The sequence below is a fragment of the Amblyraja radiata genome, chromosome 11 (assembly GCF_010909765.2).
Source record: "Amblyraja radiata isolate CabotCenter1 chromosome 11, sAmbRad1.1.pri, whole genome shotgun sequence".
In the NCBI taxonomy this organism is placed as follows: domain Eukaryota; kingdom Metazoa; phylum Chordata; class Chondrichthyes; order Rajiformes; family Rajidae; genus Amblyraja; species Amblyraja radiata.
Genome location: NC_045966.1, coordinates 37,721,061 through 37,749,031, shown reverse-complemented (window position 1 = coordinate 37,749,031; position 27,971 = coordinate 37,721,061). Strand labels below are relative to the sequence as shown.

At 43.0% G+C, this 27,971-nt stretch overlaps 1 protein-coding gene across 1 annotated transcript; it reads left to right on the top strand.

Moving 5' to 3' along the window:
- The first annotated feature begins 651 nt into the window (after positions 1-651).
- On the top strand, positions 652-27,971 carry dok3 (docking protein 3). Its single transcript, XM_033029686.1, has 5 exons — positions 652-818; positions 17,838-18,134; positions 20,808-20,916; positions 23,293-23,474; positions 26,967-27,971. Exons 1-5 carry the CDS (start codon positions 762-764, stop codon positions 27,912-27,914), a joined length of 1,593 nt encoding a protein of 530 aa, XP_032885577.1. The 5' UTR covers positions 652-761; the 3' UTR covers positions 27,915-27,971.

Here is a 27,971-nt window from a genome sequence, read left to right as displayed (position 1 = left end):
TTACTGCAGTTAATGGTTAATACAGAGAAGAGTGAAGTGTTGCATTTTGGGGATGTCAAACCAGGGCAGGACCTACACAGTGAATGGCAGGACTCTGGGGAGCGTTGTAGATCCCTCTTGATCAAGGAGTGCAGGTATATAGTTCCTTGAACGTGGCACCACAAGTAGATTGGGTGGTCCAGAAGGCTTTCGGCACACTGGCCTTCAGCAGTCAGAGTATTGAGTATAGAAGTTGGGAGGTCATATTACAAATGTACAAGACATTGGTGTGGCCATATTTAGAGGATTGTGTACAGTTTTGGCCACCTTGTTGTAGGAAAAATGTTGTTAAGCTGGAAAGGATGCAGAAAATATTCATGAGGATGTTGTCAGGACGTGAGGGAATTTAAAAAAAGGTTGGTCTTAATGATATAAAAGCAAACAGCAGAAGCATCTGAGCTTGTAGTCTCTGGGATGCTTATAACTCTGTTATTACCAATAATTCACCATTGCATTCCAAAGTGAGAGGAATTTAAATTTTTCTTTCTCTCATACATTATATATTTTCCTCAAGACTTGGATGAATTTTATTGTTTCACTTATCAAGCTTTCAATTTGAAAATGTAATTTTGAGGTTTTTGCTTTGAGGCCAAGAGTGAGAATCGTGTCAAATCGATTTCCCACAACAATGAGGAAGTGAGTATGTAGGAAGTGAAGGTTCAGACGTTGAGCACATAACTACATAGTGACGGTAGAAGGAACCAACATCTGAGAGACTTGCAATGGAGAAGCCCATCAAAGAAGGAATACTTCAAATGCAGCACTACAAATTTGGGATGGTAAGTTATTTTGCCTTCATGTGCAAGATTTTGGCTCAAAGTGTAGAGGGCATTGGGCAGTAAATAAGGTCATAAACGCAACTGCACCTGTAATTACCATTGCACACCCTTGGCATGTTACAAATGCCTAATATCTCATACGAGCGTTCCGATTCAAAAACCGACCATGGGCCATAGAAAGAGATATTAAAGTAAACGACCTGGAAGTTCGTCGGAGTTCGATCTTGGAGGGACAAAAAGAGCGAGGGTTAGGAGGGTACTATCAGAGCCCAAAGTTTTGACAACTGACCCTCTACGGTCAGCAAAGCTGGAGTGATTCAATGCAACCATGTTCAAAAGTCACAGAAGATAGACACAAAAAGCTGGTGTAACTCAGCGGGTCAGACAGCATCTCTGGAGAGAAGGAATTTGTGATGTTTCGGGTCGAGATCCTTTATCGTAGGACTGCAGAAGAATTTGTGGAAGGATTTGAAAACAAAAGAATGGAAATATAATATAACACTTGGTAGGTTATTTATCCAGTGTAGATCGGCATGGGAATGGGAAATGAGACGTGAACACGGGAAGCGGTGCTTGGAATGAACTCGCGTTTATGTCGAGTAGAAAGGGGATGGAAGACCAGCCATGGCCACTAGAACAGGAGAGGGCTGAAGGCGCAACGGCGTACGCGTGAAACTTCAAACTGTACAACCATGCAAGGTACACACAAGAAGCTGGAGCTGCTCAGCTGGACAGGCAGCATCTCTGGTGTGAAGGAATGGGTGACGTTTCGGGTCGAGACCCTTCTACAGCCACGCAAGAGATGGGCATATTGCACGATGTAATTAACAACACTCACTGCCTGACCCGCTGAGTCACTCCAGTTTTTTTGTGTCTACCTTCAGCGAGCAATTGGTTTGTTTGACGTCTGGTGTGTGCGCTGCTTCTGTCCTGGAGAAGCTCACTTCAAGGTGGGAGGCATTAAGTATTCCGCACCGTGTTGTGCATTTAAAAACAACTTTACATTCTCAAACTTCAGGATTTACCCACGGCCAAATCCTTCAACTCCCTGCGTCTTACTCGCCTATACTCCCACCCCCCTTCCCACTTCCCCACCGCTTGCTCTCTCTTCTCTTCACCACCGGGACGAAGTATTCTCCAATTATGTTTTCTTCCCTGATTTGGGTTGGCTGACAGATCCATGTTAGTGAGGACATTGTGACAATTTATCTGAAGTTTTAAAATTCAATATTAGTTTCATTCAGCGATACTCTACAGTGTAAGAATTTGAGCTTTACGGTAAAATTGAAATATATTCAGGGTGCAGCTTACTGGAAAATAAAGCAGACGGTTTAAAAAAAAAAAAAGGAAACCAAGGGAGATTAAAGGAAGTGCGACAGTTCTGTGTGAAAAATGTTATCACTGCTAATTTCAGCCATGCCATGTTTGGTCATCATTGTTGCTCGCTTGTTCATAGTTAGGCCACAGTGGTCCTCAGAAAATTTTGTGGCTTGACTGCACTTAGACTTGCTGCCAGAGTAGAAGGGAAGAGGCCTTGACGTGTGAGGTTGGCCTCCATTGGGCACATCACTAAAAGGATGGATGCTATTATGCTGGAAAGTGGGCAGTGAAGATTTATGAGGATGGTGACAAGGGTCTGAGCTGGACAGGCGAGGACTTTATTTATTGGAGCACAGGATACTGAGGGGTAATATTACAGAGGTGTATAAATCATGAGGGAAATCGATAGACGCACAGTCTATTTTCCAGGGAAAATTCGAGGTCATAGGTTTAAGGTGAGATGGGAAGGATTTAGCAGAAACCTGGGGGAAACTTTTTCACACAAATGGTGATGGGTATATGGAACGAGCTATCAGAGGAAGTAGTTGAGGCAGGTACAATGACAACATTTAAAAGATATTTGGACATTAAAGACATTAAAAGATGCCTTGGAGGGCATCTACCACACACGGTGCCTCAGGAAGGCCGTCAGCATCGATAAAGACTCCTCACACCCTTGTAATGGACTGTTCGAACTCCTACCTTCCGGCAGACATTACAAGGCCTTCTACGCCCGCACTTCCAGACTCAGGGACAGCTTCATTCCCAGAGCTATAGCTGCTCTGAACCGACCCTGCTGAGTGCCCCCCACCACCATGGACTGTCTCCCTCGGATGGTCACGTCGCACAGACACATCTGCACTTTAGACTGTTTTGACTGTTTTGACTGTTTTACTGTTCTTTTTATAAACCATGTTCTTGGGGTATCTAAATCTAAATTTTATTAGTTGTTTAAGTTATGACATCGGATGGAAGCTGCAGACCAAATCTCGTTGCACTTATGTGCAATGACAATAAAATATATCATTATTATTATTATTACATGGATAATAAATGTTTAGAAGGATATGGGTCAAACGCAGACAAATGGGACTACCTTAGATGGAGCATCTTGGTGAGCGTAGACGATTTGGGCTGAGTGCCTGTTTCCATACTCTATGTCTTTATGACTCCATTAATATTGTATATGGCACTAAAATATAACACTCTGGAAACACTTGTTTTCATTCCATGAATCCTATTAACCATAAACTTGACTGATTTGAGTTGACTTGCTGAATGTTTCCAGCAGTTTTTGTACTTCCTCCTGATTTCACAAATCCCTTGACTAACTTTTTAATCTGCCCCGACATACTGTTTAATGGCGGAACTAACTTAGTAATCAGAGGATCTAAGGGGGTCGAGGAACAGAAATAAATTTTCATTAGGCGAGAAATAGTATTGGGTAGGCTAATGGGACTGAAGGATGATAAATCCCCTGGGCCGGATGGTCTGCATCCCAGGGTCCTCAGGGAGGTGGCTCTAGAAATAGTGGACGCATTGGTGATCATTTTCCAATGTTCAATAGATTCAGGATCAGTTCCTGTGGATTGGAGGATAGCTAATGTTATCCCACTTTTCAAGAAAGGAGCGAGAGAGAAAAAGAGGAATTACAGACCGGTTAGCCTGACCTGTGGTGGGAAAGATGCTGGAGTCAATTATTAAAGAGGTAATAATGGGGCATTTGGATAGCAGTAAAAGGATTAGTCCTAGTCAACATGGATTTATGCAATGGAAATCATGCTTGACTAATCTTCTGGAATTTGTAAAATGGATGAAGGGGTGCCAGTGGATGCAGTGTATCTAGACTTTCGGAAAGCCTTTGATAAGGTCCCGCACGGGAGACTGGTGACTAAAATTAGAGCACATGGTATTGGGGGTAGGATGTTGACATGGATAGAAAATTGGTTGGCACCCAGGAAGCAAAGAATAGGAGTGAACAGGTCCTTTTTCAGAATGGCAGGCAGTGGCGAGTGGAGTGCCGCAAGGCTCGGTGTTGGGGCCGCAACTGTTTACCATATATATTAATGATTTGGAAGAGGGAATTAGGAGCAACACCAGCAAGATTGCGGATGACACAAAGCTGGGTGGCAGTGTGAACTGTGAAGAGGATGTTAGGAGGTTGCAGGGTGACCTGGACAGGTGAGTGAGTGGGCAGATGCATGGCAGATGCAGTATAATAGAGATAAATGTGAGGTTATCCACTTTGGCGGCAAAAACATGGGGCAGATTATTATCTCAATAGGGTTAGGTTAGGTAAGGAGGAGGTACAGCGAGACCTGGGTGTCCTTGTACACTGGTCACTGAAAGTTGGCGTGCAGGTACAGCAGGCAGTGAAGAAAGCTAATGGAATGTTGGCCTTCATAACAAGAGAATTTCAGTATAGGAGTAGAGAGGTTCTTCTGCTGTTGTATAGGGCTCTGGTAAGACCACATCTGGAGTATTGTGTACAGTTTTGGTCTCCTAATTTGAGGAAGGACATCCTTGTGATTGAGGCAGTGCAGCGTAGGTTCACGAGATTGATCCCTGGGATGGCGAGACTGTCATATGAGGAAAGATTGAAAAGACTAGGCTTGTATTCACTGGAGTTTAGAAGTATGAGGGGGAGTCTTATAGAAACATATAAAATGGACTGGACAAGCTAGATGCAGGACAAATGATCCCAATGTTGGGCGAGTCCAGAACCAGGGGCCACAGTCTTAGAATAAAGCGGAGGCCATTTAAGACTGAGGTGAGAAAAAACCTTTTCACCCAGAGAGTTGTGAATTTGTGGATTTCCCTGCCAGAGGCCAAATCACTGGATGGATTTAAGAGCGAGTTAGATAGAGCTCTTGGGGCTAGTGAAATCAAGGGATAAGGGGAGAAGGCAGGCACGGGTTATTGATTGGGGACGATCAGCCATGATCACAATGAATGGTGGTGCTCGAAGGGCCGAATGGTCTCCTCCTGCACCTATTTTCTATGTTTCTATAGTCGAACAGAACACGCTAAATTAAATGTTACCAAGCATAACAACAAACATGGTCCAGATGATTGGGCAAGATAGAGTTGATATGTGTGACCAAAACAATGTTTATCTGTGTACTGAAGAAGTAAAAATGTATGATCTTGATCACAGTCCCTTTGGCCAAACTTGCCCATGCCGACTAAGATGCCCCATCTACAAACTCCCGGCAGCCCACATGTGGCCCATATTCCTCTATACCTTTCCTATCCATGTACCTGTCTGAATGTCTTTTAGATGTTTTAAATGTTGTTATAGCATGTATTAAGAACATTTGACACAGTAAGTTGTTTTATTATTATCACATGTACTGAGGTACAGTGAAAAGCATTTGTTTGCATGCTATCCAATCAAATTTGATAATGATGTACATGAATACAATTAAGCCAAACACAAGTACAAAAGGTAGAGTGAAGGGAAGTGCAGATTACAGTTCTCAGCATAACAGTTTGAGCGAAAAAGTCCAATGTCTGCAATAAGGTAGGTTGGAGAATCGAGACTGGACCTGGGTTTATGGAAGGACCATTCAGAAGTTTGATAATAGAGGGGAAGAAGCTGTTCCCGAGTCTGGTGGTATATACTTTCAAGCTTCAATATCTTCTGCTTGACGGGTGCAGGGAGGAGGTGGGGTGGTGTAAGTAGCGTGAATTTTGGCGAGTCAGGTCTGTGTGATGAACTGGACTACATTCATAACTCTGCAATTCCTTGTGATCTTGGGCAGAGCTGTTCGTAATACCAAGCTGCGATGCAACTCAACAACGTGCTTTCTATAGTGCATCTGTAGCCGTTTATAAGAATCATTGGAGACATACCGAAATTCCTCAGTCTCCTAAGGAAGTAGAGGCATTGATGTGCTTTTTTGGCTGTCACTTCAATGTGGTTGGGCCATGACAGATTATTGATAATATTTATTTTCAAACTTGAAACTCAACTATTTCCATTTCGGCACCATTGATGCTGATTGGGGCCTATACTCCACCACACTTCATGAAGTTGATGACGAGCTTCTTTATCTTGCTGACATTGAGGGAGAGGTTGTTGTTACAAGTTCTCTATCTCCTTTCCTGTATTTGGTCTCCTCATTGATCGCGATCTGGCCTACCACAGTGATGTCAGCTGCAAACTTGTTGATCGAGTTAAAGCAGAATTTGACCACACATTCGAGACCGGAATGTAGGCGGGGATTGAGGACGTATCCTTGTGGGTATTGAAAAGTATTATGGAAAATGTGTAGTCTTCACTGATTGTGGTCTGTGGGTTAGAAAGTTGAGGATCCAATGGCAGAGAGGGATGCTGACTCCTAGGCCTAGAAGTTTGGGGATGAGTTTGGATGGGTTTATGGTATTGAAGGCAGAGCTATAGTCTATAAATAGGAGTCTGACACGTGTCTTCGTGTTCCAGAAATGAGCTTAGGGCCAGGGTGTCTACCATGAATCTGTTGTGATGGTAGGCAGACTGCAGTGGATCAAGGCTTACAAGGATGGAGTTAATATGCAGCATCACCAGTTTCTTGAAGCAATTCAAGATGGTGGATTTTTAACTAAATTTAATTCTCTGTCTAAGAAATGGGGAAACAAACTATGCCTGTAATGTGCAATTCACTTGGAGTAGGATGATAGTACTCATGAGTTGAGTGACTAAGATTGTAGATGACACAGAATATAACAGAGTGCAAAATCTTGCCTGATGACTTAGTAGGTTTATTTTTATTTTTGGAGGCAAAGGTTTCATCTCACGCTGCCTGAGTAACTGTTCCTTTTTTTAGAGTGTAGATCCCAGCATAAAAAAGGCCAGACCTAACACATGCACAATGTGGAGCATGTCGAGGAATTAAAAATTGAGTTTGTTCAGCGGCACATTGCAAACTGGTGCACATTTTACACAAATAAGCATGTAAAGAGCTTAATAACTTGTTATCACAGTTATCACCAGCAATTAACCCTTTCTCCCCAATTTCATGCCACTGCCTGTGATAGTTATACGATGAAGTTATATATATTGATATTAATCGTACTGTAGCTCATCTTGAGATTAACAGCCAGACATTGCTGCAGAACATTCTAGCATTTCAATATGTAGCAAGTTTAGTTTCGTTTAGAGATCAGCATGGAAACAGGTCCTTCATGCCAACGAGCCCATTGGTCACCCATTCACACTCGCTTGATGTTATCCTGTAAAATACTGTGTTATCCTGTTGCTTGTAAGAATATGTTTTTACAGATAGACAGACTATAGATAGATCTCTAAATGGATTGATATCTAGATAGATAGACTCTATCTAGTGTAGCGTCATTGACAACATCCAGCCCAAGACAACTCCTGGCTTGGCCCACTCCTTTCTTATTTTGATTGCTTTTATTGCGTGGCTATTATTTTTACTCATGTTTTATGTCTTTTAATTTATTGTTGTATTTCATATGTAATTTTTGCGCCTCATGTGAGCTGTTATGTTGTCTGTTTATGATGTCTTGTTTATTCTTCTGTACAGCACTTTGGTCAACATTGGTTGTTTTAAAGTGCTTAACAAATAAAGTTGGATTGGATTGGATTGGACTCCTGATATTTTATGCCGTTTTCAATGTACTGTGTGTGGCATTGGTATAAGTTTATTATTTTCACGAAATATGGTGAGAAACTTGGTTCTGTATTCTATTTGGATAAATCATACCATACTGTACATGAGTATAACAGGTGTTGTAAAAGAGAAAGTAAGCAGGGTGCAAAATATGCTGTTACAATTACTGTGAAAATGCAAATAAGGGAAGTCCAACAACCACAATGAGATTGGAGAACACAAAAAAAATGACGGTACACAAAATTGCTGGGGAAACTCAGCGGGTGCAGCAGCATCTATGGAGCGAAGGAAATAGGCGACGTTTCGGGCCGAAACCCTTCTGGGCCCTCACCCCCTCATCTTCACCATGGATGTCCGAGTCCGAAGAAGGGTTTCGGCCCGAAACGTCGCCTATTTCCTTCGCTCCGTAGATGCTGCTGCACCCGCTGAGCTTCCCCAGCAATTTTGTGTACCTTCGATATTCTAGCATCTGCAGTTCCTTTTTGAACACAAAAAAAATGACCTAAGCTTGTCGCAGTTCTGTTCAAGAGACTGATAACGATGGAGAACGAGCTGTTCTTGAATCTGGTAGTACACGTTTTTGTATATTTTGTCTCAAATGGAGAAGGGCAACAACAGTGTGACAGGAGTAGGAGCAGCCATTGGTAATGTTTGTAATGACTGGAGTATGAGCAGTCCTTCGTAATGTACTGCTTCAGGAGCTGAGAGGTGCTTATTGAGGTGAACAGTCATATGGGCATGAATAAAATGAGCGCTCATAGTCTTTTTCCCAGGGTAGAGGATTCTAAAACAAGAGAATAGGCTTAAGGTAAGAGGGGGGAGATTTAAGAGTCGACTTTAGTAGTTTTCACTCACACACTCGGAAATCTCATTGTGGTCCTTGGACTTTCCTTATTTTCACTATCCTGCACACATTAGGGACAATTTACAATTTTACCATGCCAATTAACCTACAAACCTGTACATCCTTGGAGTGTAGGAGGAAACCGTATCACCCGGGGAAAACCCACATGGTCACAGGGAGAACGTACATACTCCATACAGACAGCACCCATGGTCAGGATCGAACCCAGGTCTCTGGCGCTGTAGGGCAGCAGCTCTAACGCTGTGCTACTATATATCTGGAATAACATAGGAAGCTATAGGAGCAGAAATAATTATGGCTTTTAAATTACATTTGTATAGACATACTGTGCATTCAGAACGTATTCAGACCCCTTCACTTTTTCCATATTTTGTTACGTTACAGCCTTATTCTAAAATTGATTAAATTCTTTTTTTTTAATCATCAATCTACACACAATACCCCATAATAAAAAAGCAAAAACAGGTGTTTAGAAATGTTTGCTAAATAATTAAAAAGAAATAACTGAAATATCACATTTACATAAGTATTCAGACCGTTTACTCAGTATTTTGTTGAGGCACCTTTGGCAGCGATTACAGCCTCAAGTCTTCTTGGGTATAACACTGTAAGCTTGGTGCACCTGTATTTGGGTAATTTCTCCCATTCTTCTCTGCAGATCCTCTTAAATCAGGTTGAATGGGGAGCGTCAATGCACAGCTATTTTCAGGTCCCTCCAGGGATGTTCGATCGGGTTCAAGTCCAGCTCTGGCTGGGCCACTCAAGGATATTCAGACATGCAACAAAGTCACTCCTGCGTTGTCTTGGCCATGTGCTTAGGGTCGTTGTCCTGTTGGAAGGTGAACCTCCGTCCCAGTCTGAGGTCCTTTTGGAGTAGGTTTTCATCAAGGATCTCTCTGTACTTTGCTCCATTCATCTTTCCCTCAATACTGACTAGTCTCCCAGTTCCTGCTGCTGAAATATATCCCCACAGCATGATGCTGCCACCACCATGCTTCACTGTAGGTATGGTATTGGCCAGGTGATGAGTGGTGCCTGATTTCCTCCAGACGTGGCGCTTGGCATTCAGGCCAAAGAGTTCAATCTTGGTTTCATCAGACCAGAGAATCTTGTTTAGGTGCCTTTTGGCAAACTCCAAGCGGGCTGTCATGTGCCTTTTACTGAGATTGGCTTCCGTCTGGCCACACTACCGTAAATACTTGATTGGTGGACTGCTGCAGATAAAGTTGTCCTTCTGGAAGGTTCTCCCATCTCCACAGAGGAACTCTGGGGCTCTGTCAGAGTGACCATCGGGTTCTTGGTCACCTCCCTGACCAAGGCCCTTCTTCCCCCGATTGCTCAGTTTGGCCGGGCGGCCAGCTCTATGAAGAGTCCTGGTAGTTCCAAAGTTCTTCCATTTAAGAATGACGGAGGCCACTGTGCTCTTCTGGACATGCAATGCTGCAGAAATTGTTTTATACCCTTCCCTATATCTATGTTCCCAAAGTCTGCATTTATCCCATAGTCCATGTTACTAAAACAGATGATTTAGTACTATTAGTGGGATCTAGCTGTCACAGGCTGGGTCCACAAATGGGGGGTGTCGGGGAAAGTGGGGGAGGGGGGGTTGGAGAAGGGAGAAGGTAGGGAGAAGGTAGGGAGAGGGGATGTGAGGGGAGGGGGTGGTGGATAAGGGGGAGAAGAGTGGAGCGGGGAAAAGGGAGGAGAGGGGGACACCACCCATTTGTGGACCCAGCCCACTAACAACTCATGGCCAACAGTTTAGTTCCCATGAGGAGCAGGCAGAAACATAGAAACATAGAAATTAGGTGCAGGAGTAGGCCATTCGGCCCTTCGAGCCTGCACCGCAATTCAATATGATCATGGCTGATCATCCAACTCAGTATCCTGTACCTGCCTTCTCTCCATACCCTCTGATCTCTTTAGCCACAAGGGCCACATCTAACTCCCTCTTAAATATAGCCAATGAACTGGCCTGGACTACCCTCTGTGGCAGAGAGTTCCAGAGATTCACCACTCTCTGTGTGAAAAAAATTCTTCTCATCTCGGTTTTAAAGGATTTCCCCCTTATCCTTAAGCTGTGACCCCTTGTCCTGGACTTCCCCAACATCGGGAGCAATCTTCCTGCATCTAGCCTGTCCAACCCCTTAAGAATTTTGTAAGTTTCTATAAGATCCCCTCTCAATCTCCTAAATTCTAGAGAGTATAAACCAAGTCTATCCAGCCTTTCTTCATAAGACAGTCCTGACATCCCAGGAATCAGTCTGGTGAACCTTCTCTGCACTCCCTCTATGGCAATAATGTCCTTCCTCAGATTTGGAGACCAAAACTGTACGCAATACTCCAGGTGTGGTCTCACCAAGACCCTGTACAACTGCAGTAGAACCTCCCTGCTCCTATACTCAAATCCTTTTGCTATGAAAGCTAACATACCATTCGCTTTCTTCACTGCCTGCTGCACCTGCATGCCTACTTTCAATGACTGGTGTACCATGACACCCAGGTCTCGCTGCATCTCCCCTTTTCCTAATCGGCCACCATTTAGATAATAGTCTGCTTTCCTGTTTTTGCCACCAAAATGGATAACCTCACATTTATCCACATTATACTGCATCTGCCAAACATTTGCCCACTCACCCAGCCTATCCAAGTCACCTTGCAGTCTCCTAGCATCCTCCTCACAGCTAACACTGCCCCCCAGCTTAGTGTCATCCGCAAACTTGGAGATGTTGCCTTCAATTCCCTCATCCAGATCATTAATATAAATTGTAAATAGCTGGGGTCCCAGCACTGAGCCTTGCGGTACCCCACTAGTTACTGCCTGCCATTGTGAAAAGGACCCGTTTACTCCTACTCTTTGCTTCCTGTTTGCCAGCCAGTTCTCTATCCACATCAATACTGAACCCCCAATGCCGTGTGCTTTAAGTTTGTATTCTAATCTCTTATGTGGGACCTTGTCGAAAGCCTTCTGGAAGTCCAGATACACCACATCCACTGGTTCTCCCCTATCCACGCTACTAGTTACATCCTCGAAGAATTCTATAAGATTCGTCAGACATGATTTACCTTTTGTAAATCCATGCTGACTTTGTCCAATGATTTCACCACTTTCCAAATGTGCTGCTATCCCATCTTTAATAACTGACTCTAGCAGTTTCCCCACTACCGATGTTAGACTAACTGGTCTGTAATTCCCCGTTTTCTCTCTCCCTCCCTTCTTAAAAAGTGGGGTTACGTTTGCTACCCGCCAATCCTCAGGAACGACTCCAGAATCTAAAGAGTTTTGAAAGATTATTACTAATGCATCCACTATTTCTGGAGCTACTTCCTTAAGTACTCTGGGATGCAGCCTATCTGGCCCTGGGGATTTATCGGCCTTTAATCCATTCAATTTACCCAACACCACTTCCCGGCTAACCTGGATTTCACTCAATTCCTCCAACTCCTTTGACCAACGGTCCCCTGCTATTTCCGGCAGATTATTTATGTCTTCCTTAGTGAAGACGGAACCAAAGTAGTTATTCAATTGGTCCACCATATCCTTGTTCCCCATGATCAACTCACCTGTTTCTGACTGCAAGGGACCTACATTTGTTTGAACTAATCTCTTTCTTTTCACATATCTATAAAAACTTTTGCAGTCAGTTTTTATGTTCCCTGCCAGTTTTCTTTCATAATCTATTTTTCCTTTCCTAATTAAGCCCTTTGTCCTCCTCTGCTGGTCTCTGAATTTCTCCCAGTCCTCCGGTATGCTGCTTTTTCTGGCTAATTTGTACGCATCATCCTTCGCTTTGATACTATCCCTGATTTCCCTTGTTATCCACGGATGCACTACCTTCCCTGATTTATTCTTTTGCCAAACTGGGATGAACAATTTTTGTAGTTCATCCATGCAGTCTTTAAATGTCTTCCATTGCATATCCACCGTCAACCCTTTTAGAATTAATTGCCAGTCAATCTTGGCCAATTCACGTCTCATACCCTCAAAGTTACCTTTCTTTAAGTTCAGAACCATTGTTTCTGAATTAACAATGTCACTCTCCATCCTAATGAAGAACTCAACCATATTATGGTCACTCTTGCCCAAGGGGGCACGTACAACAAGACTGCTAACTAACCCTTCCTCATTACTCAATACCCAGTCTAAAATAGCCTGCTCTCTCGTTGGTTCCTCTACATGTTGATTTAGATAACTATCCCGCATACATTCCAAGAAATCCTCTTCCTCAGCACCCCTGCCAATTTGATTCACCCAATCTATATGTAGATTGAAGTCACCCATTATAACTGTTTTGCCTTTGTCGCACGCATTTCTAATTTCCTGTTTGATACCATCTCCAACTTCACTACTACTGTTAGGTGGCCTGTACACAACACCCACCAGCGTTTTCTGCCCCTTAGTGTTTCGCAGCTCTACCCATACCGATTCCACATCCTCCAAACTAATGTCCTTCCTTTCCATTGCGTTAATCTGCTCTCTAATCAGCAACGCTACCCCACCTCCTTTTCCTTTCTCTCTATCCTTCCTGAATATTGAATATCCCTGGATGTTCAGCTCCCAGACTTGGTCACCCTGGAGCCATGTCTCCGTGATCCCAACTATATCATAGTCATTAATAGCTATCTGCACATTCAACTCATCCACCTTATTACGAATGCTCCTTGCATTGAGACACAAAGCCTTCAGGCTTGTTTTTACAACACTCTTACCCCTTATACAATTATGTTGAAAAGTGGCCCTTTCTGATTTTTGTCCTGGTTTTGTCTGCCTGCCACTTTTACTTTTCACCTTGCTACCTATTGCTTCTACCCTCATTTTACACCCCTCTGTCTCTACGTTCACACATTTAAGAAACCCTTTCCCTTTAACTCCATCCTCCACTATCCCATTCGACGCCCCACCCCCCTTATTCAGTTTAAAACCACCCGTGTAGCAGTGGCAAACCTGCCTGCCAGAATGCTGGTCCCCCACCTGTTAAGATGCAATCCGTCCCTTTTGTACAGTTCCCCCTTACCCCAAAACAGATCCCAGTGATCTAAGAATCTAAATCCCTGCCCCGTGCACCAGTTCCTCAGCCACACGTTCAGGTCCCGTATCTCCCTGTTCCTGCTCTCGCCAGCACGAGGAACTGGAAGCAAACCGGAGATAACAACCCTGGAGGTCCTGCTTTTCAGCATTTTTCCGAGCTCTCTAAAGTCACGCTGCAGAATATTCATCCCCTTCTTTCCGACATCGTTTGTGCCGACATGCACTACCACTTCCGGATGTTCACCATCGCCCTTGAGGATTTTCTGCACTCTGTCCGTGACATCCTGGATCCTGGCACCAGGAAGGCAGCACACCATCCTCGCATCCCGTCTGTTGCCGCAGAAACCCCTGTCCGTACCTCTCACAATGGAGTCTCCCACTACAATGGCGTTGCCTGCCTTAGGCCTTTTTGGTTTTGGCTCAACAGCCCTATTCGCATCACAAGCCAGTCCGTCGCCCAGTTTAAACACCTCTTCTGTCCCGACAGATTCTAAGTGGGTGAACCTGTTCACAAGAGGTACAACACCCGGGGACGTTGGCATTCCATGCTTCCCTCCCGTTCTCACTGTCTCCCACCTTCTCTCTTCCAGTACCTTAGGTGTAACAATCGTACTGTAGGACTTGTCGAGGAACGACTCCGTTTCTCGGACGAACCGGAGGTCATCCACTTGCTTCTCCAGTTCCCCAACACGGCCCTTCAGGAGCTCTACCTGGATGCACTTCTCGCATTTGTAGCAGCCAGAGGCACCGGCGGTGTCCTTGACCTCCCATATACTGCAAGCATCGCACTGAATCAGCTTGCCTGACATTTCCTTCTTTCGTCTCCTCTCCGAAGACTCTCGAGCCAAAGACTCACACTTTTCTCACAGGGCACTTCGCTCACTCACTGCCGCTCGCTAAGAGCAGTCTTGCTTAAATTGACTGATAAATTGCCTGATTTACCAATTTACAAACCAAATTCCTCAGTTTTCAACTGTTTTCCCAGCACTGACTCACTTCTCTCCTCCCACTTGGGCTAGAGCCAATCAGTCGTATCTCTTGCTAAACTCCTGCTGCTGTTGCTCCCAAAACTACAGCAGTTCTGAGTCAAGTCTGCCTGTCCTTGGCACCTACTTTAACTGTTTTCACTTCTCTCCCCCCACTTGGGCTAGAGCCAATCAGTCGTATCTCTTGCTAAACTCCTGCTGCTGTTGCTCCCAAAACTACAGCAGTTCTGAGTCCTAGCAGTTCAGAAGCTAGGGGTTAGGGTTAGGGCTAGGGTTAGGTTTAGGGTTTGGGTTTCCTCCCGCACTCCAAAGGCGCACAGGTTTGTATAAATTGTGGGATAGTGTGCGGGGGATCGCTGGTCTCAGGCTGGGTCCACAAATGGGGGGGGGGGGGGGCGTCGGGTAAAGACGGGGGGATGGAGAATGGAAGAAGGGAGGGAGAAGGGGAGAAGGGGATGTGAGGGGAGGGGGGCTAGTGGATAAGTGGGAGAAGAGTGGAGCAGGGAGGAAGAAGGCGGGAAGGGAAGAAGGGGGGGGGAGAGGGGAGGGGAGAAGGGTAGGGGGGGAGTGGAGAAGGAGGGATGGGGGGAAGAGGGGATTCAGTCTACACTCACTGAATCTATCCCTGTGAAAAGTTATAGAGACGGTGATCGGATCTGGAAGTGGACCAATACATCTATAAATAAAACTGAACGACTCAGACATCTTTTCATTTGCACAATTGATTTTATTGTATTAATTTTAATATATTAATGTTTAAAATCCATGCATTGAAGGAAGAATATTTTACAGCCCATCTGTGGTCCCTAACCCCAACCCCAGCCTTAACCCTAACTGGGCGTCACCCACAGGACAGCATATGTCAGTGTGTGACAGGGCGCACCCAAATGTAGCCCCAGGATTTTGAACATTCCAAAATCCTGGGGCAACAGTGAAGCACCGCGCGTTACCGCGTGTCGCTGCATGTGTCACCACGTCTCACCACGCGTCACGCCCGTGTCACGACCCTATCACGACGTGACAACCTCTTTTTAGGCTGTCGCCTAAATGTTGCCCAAATGACGCCCAAATGGGACAGGCCCTTAATGGTTTAGAGGGCTATGAGCCAAATGCTGTAAATGGGACCAACCCAGAATATCAACATTCTCAGCATAGACAAGGCTCGTTAAAGGGCCTGTTTCCATGCTGTTTTGCACTATGACTATTTCCAGTAGCCCTTATTTACTGACTTGCCATATTTAAGAAGTGCCTGCAATAATTTAAACCACAGTCTTCAGCTTTATTCTGAAAATGAGCGTGCAAACCTTTAGAAACTCCTAAATCAAGAAGTACTTTTTTTGGTTTTAAAAGTTTTTGCTAAATTTAGTACGCTGTTATGTGGTACAGATCAGACCAGCAGAAAGTCAATGGTCTGAAGAAGTGTCTCAATACGAAAACGTCATCCGTTCCTTCTATTCAGGGATGCTGCCTGTCCCACTGAGTTTCTCCAGCATTTTGTGTCTATCTTCGGTGTAAACCAGCATCTACACTTCCCTCCTACATTGAAAGTTCTATAATATGTTTGGAAAAATAAGCCAAATAATGTGTCAAAGAAAAATCTTACATTTTCTAGATGGTGAAATTCCAAAGAACTATCGAAATCACAAGCACAATGTAAAGAGAGTTAGGCATTCCCACTGAATCATTGCCATTAACGATGGGACTGGTTTCTATAAGTGAGAAACAAGTTATGATTTCTAGTCTGAAGAAGGGTCTCGACCCAAAACGTCACTCATTCCTTCTCTCCAGAGATGCTGACTGTCACACTGAGTTACTCCAGCATTTCGTGTCTATCTACGATGTTTGAAACATAGAAACATAGAAAATAGGTGCAGGAGGACGCCATTCGGCCCTTAGAGCCAGCACCGACATTCATTGTGATCATGGTTGATCGTCCCCTATCAATAACCCGTGCCTGCCTTCTCCCCATATCCCTTGACTCCACTAGCCCCTAGTTCTCGTGTTTGATCTGATTATATCAGCAAATATGTTTTTTAAATAATGGTGATCATAGTACAGACAACAGCATAGTCCAATTGTGTAATATATATTATCGGCACATTATATTTAAATCACGAAGACCACGTAATCCAGCCATTCAGTCCATCAATTCTCTTATTTACATGAATCCTGACTATTATCCCTACATTCCCATCATTCCAATCATCAACACAATACATGCAATGTATGGTGAGTAATTGATTAACGGACTACGACGTGGGAGAAAATATAAACTCCACACAAACAGCATCAAAGTCTGGATTAAACGCAGTTTGCTAGAGCTGTGACGCAACCTCAGTTGGTCCCATTTGTCTGTATTTTGGCCAAATCCCGCAAAAGATTTTCTATCCATTTACCATCCAAATGTCTGTAAAGATTGTAATTGTGCTTCATCCTCTTCCTGTGGCAACTCATTCCATTCACCCAGTATGGAAAAAGTTGCCCCTCAGGTTCCCGTCAAATCTTTCCCCACTCACCATAAACCTATAAACCCTAAACCTTGTTTTCAGTCTACCTTGCCCTGAGAAAAAGGTTGCCACCAACGCCAGTTTCTATGCTCCTCATGATTTTATGTACTTCAATAAGTACACCTCTTGACCTCCTTCACCCCAGCCTACCCAATCTCTCCTTATAACTCAAGTTCCAGCATTATCCTGTTGAATAATTTCTGCACCCTCTCTAGCCTAATCACACCCTTTCTATTGCATGGAGACCAGAACTGCACTGTATACTCCAGGTGGGGCCTCACTATGGTCTTGTAAAGTTGTAACATGATGTCCAAACTCTCATGCTCAGTGCCTCGACTGATGTGGGCAAGCATACCCTAGACCTTCTTCACTGTCTGATTATGTTGCTACTTTAAAAAGTATGTACTTGTTTCTCTGTTCGGCAGCATTACCCAAACGTCTGCCATTCCGTGCGCATGTCCATTCCCGGTTTAACTTCACACTCGTCTGAGTTAAATTCCATATGCCATTCCGTTGCCAAATTTCCCCAGTTGATCTAGATCCTGTTGAAACTTTAGAGGAACCTCTTTTCTGTCCACCATACCACCAATGTTACCGTCATTCACGAAGTTGTGCTTTCAGCGTTCAGGTGTGCTGGGAAGATCCGATTTTCTATTATGCCCTGGTGCTAACTGAACCCTTCTTGTAATTTCAGAAAATTTGGAAGAAAAGTTTGTTCATGTTGTATCCAGCGAGTTCATCCAGCATTGCCAGGCTAGAGCAATTTGATGCAAAAGAGGGCAGCACATTCTTGGACAAATATAATTCCAAAAAAATGGAGAGGATAATTTGTCTGTCCAACTGTATCAGCATCAATCGGATTGAAGTGGAAAACACGCCAAAAGATATGTCTGCATTCTACATTAACACCATGGAGAAAAACTGGATACTGGCAGCTCCAAAGCATGGCGTGATGCAGTGGATCACCTGTCTCTGTGAGCAGGCATTTGTGGTAGGTAAAGTATGGAAAGTTTAGATTTCAAGTCAAAAGTGTTTTATTGTCACATGTCCCAAAATGGAACAATTACATTCTTACCTGCATCAGCACAACAGATATGTAAACATAACACTCTGCAAACACCATAATAATCAGGGGTTACCCGGCTTCGGCAGTGACCACACCGACACTTGCAATAGGGTGAACTCACATGGTATATTATATTTACAGTGGTAAGAAAGTCCAGGACCACAGAGAGGAGCTGGCCCTCACCATCAGGCTGCATGTGCGATGGATACTGGTGATCTTGGAGTTGCCCTGGCAGTTCAGTCCTGGTCTTTAATTGAAGAGGCATGGCAATCTCAGGCTTCTCGCTGCAGTCCTTCCCCCTTCCCCCCTTCTCCCTTCCCTCTTCCCCCTTCCTGTTATCAATGATGCTAGGTATTGGCCTCTCCTTGCCAGTCAGTCAGTGATAAGGATCAGATTGGCATCCAAGGGAGGGGGCGCTGTCACGATGTAGTTCCGAGCTTATTTTGTAATGTTTAGTAGCCTGATGGTTGTAGGGAAGAAGCTACTACTAAACCAGGACATCACAGTTTTTAGGCTCCTATACCTTCTTCCTGATGGCAGGAGTGAAATGAGTGTGTGGCCAAAGTGGTGTGGGTCTCTGATGATGCTGGCTGGCTTTTTGAGAAAGCGACTCTGTGGATCCCTTCAATGGTGGGGAGGTCAGTACCTGTGATTGACTAGGCAGTGTTCACTACTTTTTGCAATCTTCTTCATTCCTGGGCGTTCGAGTTACTGAACCGGGCCGTGATGTAAGCAGTCAATATGCTATCTACTGTACACCGGTAGAAGTTCAAGAGAGTATTCCTTGAAATCCGAATTTCCTCAACACCTAAGGAAGTAGAAGCATTGACAAGCTTTTTTTTAATGATTGCATCAATGTGCTGCATCCAGAACAGATCTTCAGAGATATTGGCGTGCAGGAATTTGAAGTTTTTGGCGACTGTCAGAGTGGCGCGCGCGCACACACACACACACACACACACACACACACACACACACACACACACACACACACACACACACACACACACACACACACACACACACACACACACACACACGGAAGAGGGGAAGAAGGGGTGGAGACAACTTCTAAGAAGCCAGACAACTTATAAGAAGCCAGAGATACACAGCTGTGAAGTTCGGTGGACATTTAACATTACCGGTCGGTTATCCTTGGCTCTGAAAACAACTGCTTATGTTTTTTTTTCCTCCAATGAGCCAATGAAAATGACTGGACAGCAAAGGCGATGAACTAAAACTACCTCGACTACATGGCGACCCCACTACAACTGCACCTACGACTATAGGATTATCGATTATCTTCATGGCGACCAATTTTTGGTCACAGAAAAATTTTCAACAAGTTGAAAAATTTGCGGCGACCATACTAAGACTGCAACTAGTTCCCAGAATGCGGGAACTCCTCGCGACCATGAAGGAGACTCACCAGAGACCACCAGCGAACATGTGGCGGCCATGTGGCGAGCGCAGAGTTTCCTGCACTTGACTAAAATGTCGCCTAAATGGGACAGGCCCATTAGGAAGTCAACAATCAGTTCCTCGGTTTTACTGATGTTGAGAGCAAGGGTGTTCTTCTGGCACCATTTGGTCAGTTGAAAGATCTCCCTCCTATAATCTGACTCATCGTCATCTGTAATTCATCCAACAACGGTGTTGTCATCATCAAATTTGAAGATGGAGTTGGAACTGTATCCGGCTACACAGTCATGAGTATAGAGTGAGTAGAGCAGGGGGCTAAGCAGCAACCTTGACTATTGAGGAGGAAGCCTTTGTCTATTGGCTGTAAGGATTCTATGATCTAATATTAAATGGGTTTGGAAGTCTGAATTAGTTTGCTAATGGTATGGTTACACTGGAGGAATTTCCCCCTTAAGTACTTTGACACAATTCCTACATTCCTACTTATCAATAACTGAATGCATAGGATTGATCCCCTTCCAAGGTTAGCGCAGGGTGTCTTCGTAGCAGTGACCAGAATGGAGGGAGATTTTCTCTGTATCTAGACATAGCTACAGCTGATTCAAGAAAATTCCAAATTCAGGAAAAGGGAAATGTTTCTCCAACTGTACCATACCATGCTATAAAAGGATGTCTTGCATTTATAAAGTGCCTTACCTGACCCTTTCAGGCCACTTTGGTGCTTTACATTCAAATTCATTTTTAAGTGAAGTCACTGTTATAAACACAAAATACATTTTTAGAAACATTCCTAAGATTGGCTACAGAATATTATTAGTCCTGCAATGTTGCTCCTCACAATACATGTATCCGATTACCTTTGAAATATTACAAAAGTACACACACATGCTTTGTGTATGTGTTCTGCAATAATCAATGGCATAATTGTATGTTATTGGATGGTATCTTTACAAAGCAGCATATGTTGCATTTGATGAACTAAATTGTTCTGAGGAGCACGAGGAAAATACTCACAGCAGTTAATCTTGGCTGTCAATAAATTGGGCTCGGTCTAGGATCGCCCCATTTCAAAGTGGGTAGAAGTGCAGAAATGTTGTATAGAAATAGAACATTATACTGTTTATTAATTTTTGCTAAATTGTTTAACTATTTGTTTTCATTCCTCTATGTTGCCAGGATACCAATGCGCAGAATAAAAGTGCAGATTTTCCAGCATCCAGTTCCATGTCATCCGGTGATTCATTTTCGATGAAAGATAATGAGCTTTATTCATCCATATCTCAAGGTGCACTAATACATATGCTATCCAATGTAAAGTAATGTCTACAGCATACTTTAAGGATGCAGTTGTTGTTTGTGCAAATTTTGCTTAATCACATAAAATGTTAATGCCCTCTTCATCTGACTTGCTAGGGTATTAAGAGTAGGTCAAGTAATCACTGTGTAGGTAGGAACTGCAGATGCTGGGTACACCAAAGTTAGACAAAAAATGCTGGAATAACTCAGCAGGTGAGGCAGCATCTCTGGAGAAAAGGAATAGGTGATGTTTCAGGGTTTGAAACCCTTCTTCAGACTGAGGGAAACTAGAAGTATGAAACGGCGCTGTTCCTCCAATTTGCTTGTGGGATCACTCTGACAGAGGAGGAGGTCCAGGATAGAAAGGTCAGTATAGGAATGGGAAGGGGAATTAAAATGTTTGGCAATCAGGAGATCGCGTAGGCCAAGGCGGACTGAGCATTGGTGTAATCACTATGCCATTTACTAGTGTCAGGGTTGATCCAACATCGGCCTCAGCTCCACCTTCCTGCTTGTTCCCTATGATCCTTTACTTGGCAAAGTTAAAGTTACTTTGGAACAGTAAATGTTCAAAGTGGCGTAACTGAGGTATAGGAAATTATAAAGTGCCATGTTATAATGGGTTAAAAATGAGAGAGTGATTGGTAGAAGGGTTAATGGGAGGGAGAGGGAAGTTTTGTTTACAAACAAGCAGGAGATAGAGGAACAGATATGCAGACAGATTACTTAAAGATGCCAAAAGAACCGAGAGGGTGATTTTAACTTTCCCAATATTGCCTGGGACTTGCTTAATGCCAACGGCTTAGATTCGGCAGAATTAAGATGTGTATCTGAATGTGGATGTGGATGATCCAGGCCAAGAAGGGAACATACTAGTGTGTAGGAAGGAACTGCAGATGCTGGTTTAAACCAAAGATAGACACAAAATGCTGGAGAAACTCAGTGGGACAGGCAGCATCTCTGTACAGAAGGAATGGGTGATGTTTCGGGTCGAGATCCTTCTTCGGAGACCTTGTTTTGGGGAATGAGCCTGGTAGGTTACTGATGTTTCAGTGGAAGAGCATGTTGGAGATAGTCATCACACCTCTATAAGTTGTAAGATTGTTTTGAAAAGGGAGAAGACTGGAACTTGAGGGAAGGTGCTTAATTGGAGTAAGGCAAACTGTAATGTTATGAGGCAGGAGCTTGGGTGGGTACACGGAGCAATTGTTATTGGGTAAGTCTACATCTTGAAATGTGGGAATTGTTTAAAGGACGGTTGACCGATGTTCCGAATCCGCATGTTCCAGAAAAGGAAGAGGGATAAGGATAGCAAAGTAAAGGAATCGTGGATGATCAAAGAGGTTGTCCATTTTTAGTAAGGCATTCGATAAAATCCCCCGTTGTAGGCCAACCCAGAAGGTGCACAGGATTATCAGTAACTTGGTCACATGGATTCAGAACTGGCTTACTGAGAAAAGACAGGGGGTTATGGTGAGAAGATAGGAATGCTGTCAAATTATACAGTGGGATGTAGATCAGCTAGAGAAATGGGGAGATAAATGGCAGATGGAGTTTAAACCGAGCAAGTGTGACGTGTTGCATTTTGGGAGGTCAAATATAAGGGGGACATAGACAATTAATTGCATGACCCTTAACAGTATTGATGTACTGAGGGATCTTGGTGTCCAAGTCCATAACTGCCTGAAAATGGCAACACATATACAGTAGATGGACTGGTAGAAAAACTAATTGGTATGTTTGCTTTCATTGGTTGGGGCATTGAGAATGAGTCAGGAAGTTATGATGTAGCTTTACACGATTTTGGTTAGACACATTTGGAGTATTTTGTGCAGTTCTGGTTGCCCCATTACAGGAAGAATGTGGAGGCTTTGGAAAGGGTGCAGAGGAGGTTTATCAGAATGATGTCTGGATTAGGGCATATGATCTATAGGGACAGGTTGAATTGTTTTTTCTGGAACACTGGATGTTGTGGGGGAATGGGATTGAGAGGGAAAGATAGATAAACCATGATTGAATGGTGGAGTAGACTTGGTGGGCCAAATGGCCTAATTCTGCTCCTATAACATGAACATGAACTTATGAATGGTGCGGCAACATGGAAAAGAGCACTTGGTTGGTGCAGGTAACTGTGCAAAATTCATGGCGAGATTGTGAGGCCACCTCTTTTTCATGGAAGGAATCCCGTGAAATGTTCATCATTCTTTTACTCAGAAGCACAAACTACAAAGTAATACTCTGGCATGATCAATAATCACAACCACAGAGCTATCTTACATTCCTGTAGTGGAACAGATTAATTTCAGTTTTAAAGATCGTGTATGGAAAAACTTTGTAACAAGATGATTGATAATGTATTCCACAGTAAAGCCTGATAACCAGTTCACTGTGACTGTGCAGAAGACGGCAACTACAACTAGATGCAATCTTACAGGAAAATACACGTTGATAGTTGGGAATGACAGTCTGATTTTGAGTGATCCCGTAACTAAGGAAGTTGTCTATAAATGGCCATACCAATTACTGCGGAGATATGGAAAAGATCAGGTGAAGCATTTTCTGTTTTTTTTTTAAAATTCTGCTATGTGTTATGTTCTGTTTCCAAACTAACTCTGTTAAGCTTGTTATGGACCATGTCCACTGATGCAGTATACATATTGAAATAGCTCTGCTCGAAATCAGTGCCATCAGCCAGTTCCAATTGAGATCATTTGAATATATGCAATTTGAGATTCATTGTGCATTATGGTGCAAAAGGTATTGAGGGAAGCAGAGACCAGAGTGACAGATGTGCATGAGGTGAAAAACATAGTACTATAAAACAGTCACGTTTTAGCAACTAATATGGCCATGGTTATGATTGGGGGACTCTTTAAGATTGAATTGGAGGTAAATCACAACAGTGCTCTCATACCTGAGCCATTTTAACGCTAGATCTCATTTAGAAATCCAGGGCTGCCCCTTGAAACTGGCATATTTGATGTTGGAGCAAGAAGTATGAAACCAGATTGGGAGATTTAAGATACTGGACCACTTCCTGGGCATACATTTAATGAAGTCTTTGGTAACCAAGGCCAATAAAAAACAGTGGAGTCTACATAGGATTATGGAAATTCCAAGAAATTCTCAAGGCCAGACTGACGTATTTCTATTCCTCCTGAGACACAAACAATCCATTGTCTGAAGAAGGGTTTCGGCCCGAAACGTCGCCTATTTCCTTCGCTCCATAGATGCTGCTGCACCCGCTGAGTTTCCCCAGCAATTTTGTGTACAATCCATTGTACTGTTATTTTTATGCTTATCTTTGTTCTTCTGGCAATCTGATGATTACTGCCATGGTTTGCCATTCAGGATCAGCTTTCCCAAAATTACAGATAAAATGATGCCAATAGGAAATATAACCTGATTGGACTTCCACGCTTGAACATAGAGTAGGCACTACCTGTAATTTACTCATTATACCTGTGACTAATTGATTGACACAGTACTCCATTTTGATTGTACCACCTCCATTTTGCTTTGCAGATACATGGTCATTGAATTATATGATATAGAAATGTTTGATCCCAGTCATGAGCACAACAAAGAAACTTTTAATAGATAAAAGATTTCAGTTTATTGGCATTCTGAAAGTGCTTACTAAGTTTTCCCTCACGCTTATAAACAACTGTTCAGTGGAAATGCACCTCACTGGAACAGGACAAGGCTAGACCTAACCCTAACCCATCTTTTGTGCTAGATTTACTGCAGCAGGCAGAGACAAAATCAAGCAAATTTTGTTTGTTGTTTGAATATGGGCAAAAGAATGATATATTGATTTATTCCTTTGGTTGTTAAAATGTAGGGTTTATCTTAGCAATTGATCTCTTTATGCAGGCCTCGATATAGGGTATTTAAAAGATAAAGGTGTTCCACTCCATTGCAAACATGTAGATTGGGCCGATTGGCTCATAGGTCAATTAATTAACAATTATCAGATTGAGACCTGTGTTAATGCCTGGATCAGATTCCTTGTGTCCTTCTGAACAAGACAATCAGTTTTCAGGATATGTCCAGCTGTATATTTCATGAGTTGGACTGTAACAAGAGTTGGGATTTTCTTTGCTGGCCTAATGAACCAATCTCATCCCTGCTCCAGGCTCAGGATTGTAAAGGATGACTGTTGACAAGTTCTATGCTAATTCGATCACTGTTCCTTCGGTACCTTCTGTGTCATCAACCCAGCCAAAAACCGTAAGGGTCTGCAAATCAAGCTGCCCTTTAAAAAACATCATCAGATGCTAGCAAAGTGACCAAAACTATCCACCATTCCTATCTTTACCTCTGGATGAATCTGTGGGATGTGATTAATTCACAGGCCCCCTTCAATGGTTAGATCCTATTTCTTGGATGTGGTCCATATGATGAGCAAAATTGTGATCACAAATCATCTGCAAGACTATGATAGATATTCACATGTATTTCTCATCCTTTTGAGATGGTGGGCATGTATTTCTCATTCAACCACCATCTCAGTATTTTTGTCCACCCCATGCACTTTCAAGGCTGTACCATCTCCATTCAGCAATTAATTATTGACTGTCTAAATTGAATCTGGGGCACTGCATTTCACCAGATGTATATGTTTTCCTTGTCTGAGCTTTCTATAGAGTTTTTGGTGGTATTATTAATTTATCATTGTACCACGATACATTGGGAATTTAGTTTTGCACGGCTATCCAGGTGAAACATCCATACATAAGAACAATGAAACCATGCAAAATTCTGAGAAATTCCAGATAAAAGAGAGTACAAGGGCTGCAACCAAGCAGTTTGGGGATTAGGAATGCATCCTTGGCTTTTAAGAGTGTCTGATAACAGTAGAGAAGAAGCAGTCCTTGAATCATGCTTTCAAGCTTTTGTATCTTTTGCCCGATGGGAGAAGGGAGAATGACTGGGTTGTGAATGGTCCTTGGTTATGTTGGCTGCTTTCCTAAGTCAACAGAGGGGGAGGGTGGCTTGTTTGCATGATGTTCTGGGCTGCTTCCATAGCTCTGTAATTTCTTGTGTTTCCCGGGCAGAGTTGCCAAGTCAAGTTGCACTGAAGTGATAGAGGAAGATACAGAGGATCTTAAGAGAGATTATTGTGTAATCTCTGAGGATCTTATTAAATAATTATCTTACGGTGGAAGTGCTATCTAGTACATTTTAGACATTGCCGTAAATGCAACCAATAACGAAGACTACATCGCAGTAAGTTACCATGGATGGCCCTCAATCTCAAAACTCTGGAAAAATCCCTATATTTTTACCATATAACCATATAACAATTACAGCATGGAAAACAGGCCATCTCGGCCCTCCAAGTCCATGCCGAACACTTATTCACTCCTAGTCCCATCTACCTGCACTCAGACCATAACCCTCCATTCCTTTCCCGTCCTATTCAATTTATTTTTAAATGATAAAATCAAACCTGCCTCCACCACTTCCACTGGAAGCTCATTCCACACAGCTACCACTCTCTGAGTAAAGAAGTTCCACCTCATGTTACCCCTAAACTTCTGTCCCTTAATTCTCAAGTCATGTCCTCTTGTTTGAATCTTCCCTACTCTCAATGGGAAAAGCTTATCCACGTCAATTCTGTCTATCCCTCTTATCATTTTAAAGACCTCTATCAAGTCCCCCCTTAACCTTCTGTGCTAAAGACCTAACTTGTTCAACCTTTCTCTGTAACTTAGTTGTTGAAACCCTCTTAGAGATTCAGGTGGTGAACCTGATACAGAATGTATTTGATACCTCACCAGTGGAGAACCAAAAGGGATATGTAATTTAATTTGAGTATGGCTTGAATGACAGTGATTTGCAATCTGGGGTAACAAACAACTTTTGCTTCATCACAGTTTTTCATTTTCCTGAAAACAACACATGCAACGGATTTTCTACACTTGACAGACATGAAATGTGTTACATATTTCGATATTACATAAAGCCAAATGTGGTTTTGTGAATTTTATATTGTGGACAATTATAGATTGACATAGATTTTTTTTTCTGCAGGCAGTTTTCACGTTTGAGGCAGGCAGAAGATGTGATTCCGGTGAAGGGGTTTTTCAATTCAACACAAAGGAAGTTGAAAAAATTTACCACATTGTTGGGAGATTTGTTAAAGAATTAGAATCCAACAAAGAATGTCGACCATTGAAACCCATCTCTGAGACTTCCAAACGACCTGGCCGAAGAGCATCAAACGCTCCAAATGTTCCTCAAGAATTATTCAACAAAAAGGCCGAAAGTGGGCATGCCTTGAAGAATGAGCAGAACCCTGAGAAAAGTTCAAAAACAGCAAAAAGTAAATTAAATCAAGATGGGAAAGACTATAAATCTGCTTGTGGAGCTGAGCCAAGTGTGGGATCAATTGGTAATACTCCATCTACAAAAGAAAGGGAAGAAGACCCAATCATTTATGCCACTGTCCTGCTGTCTAAAGAAAGATCTAAGAAAGAGGACACAAAAAAGTTCACACCTGATCCTACAAAATACAGAGAATGTGGGGACGGTGATGATCCAGAAGCAAGTTCATTTTATGAGAATATTTCTGAGAGAGAATTTCCCTATTCCCTCAAGGAGAGGTCATCTTTCCTTAAAGGCATAGAAAGGCCAATTTACCAAAGTTCAGGGGAGAATATTAAAGACAGGGACACATTTTCTGACACAGATTATGTGAACCTAGCACCTGAATGGAGTCAGCAAGATTCAGAAGATGATTACGAATATACTCAGGTTGATCAAAAACATGAATTGTATGCAGCGATCATAGAAAACAAGAATGAAGCAGGAGAGTTTTCCAAGAGCCCTGAAACCTCAAAAGTCACAAAGCTACCACCTGGCTTCCATGAGATGCTGTCTGACCTATATGCTAAACCACCAAGTAATACACGAGAATGCAAAGTTGAGAGAAGTAGCAAAACGCAACAGTGCAGGGGAAAGGGTAGATATGATTCTTGAGTGAGGAATAATCTCCAAGTATCCTTGTAATTATTTAGGCATTTGAAAAATTACTCT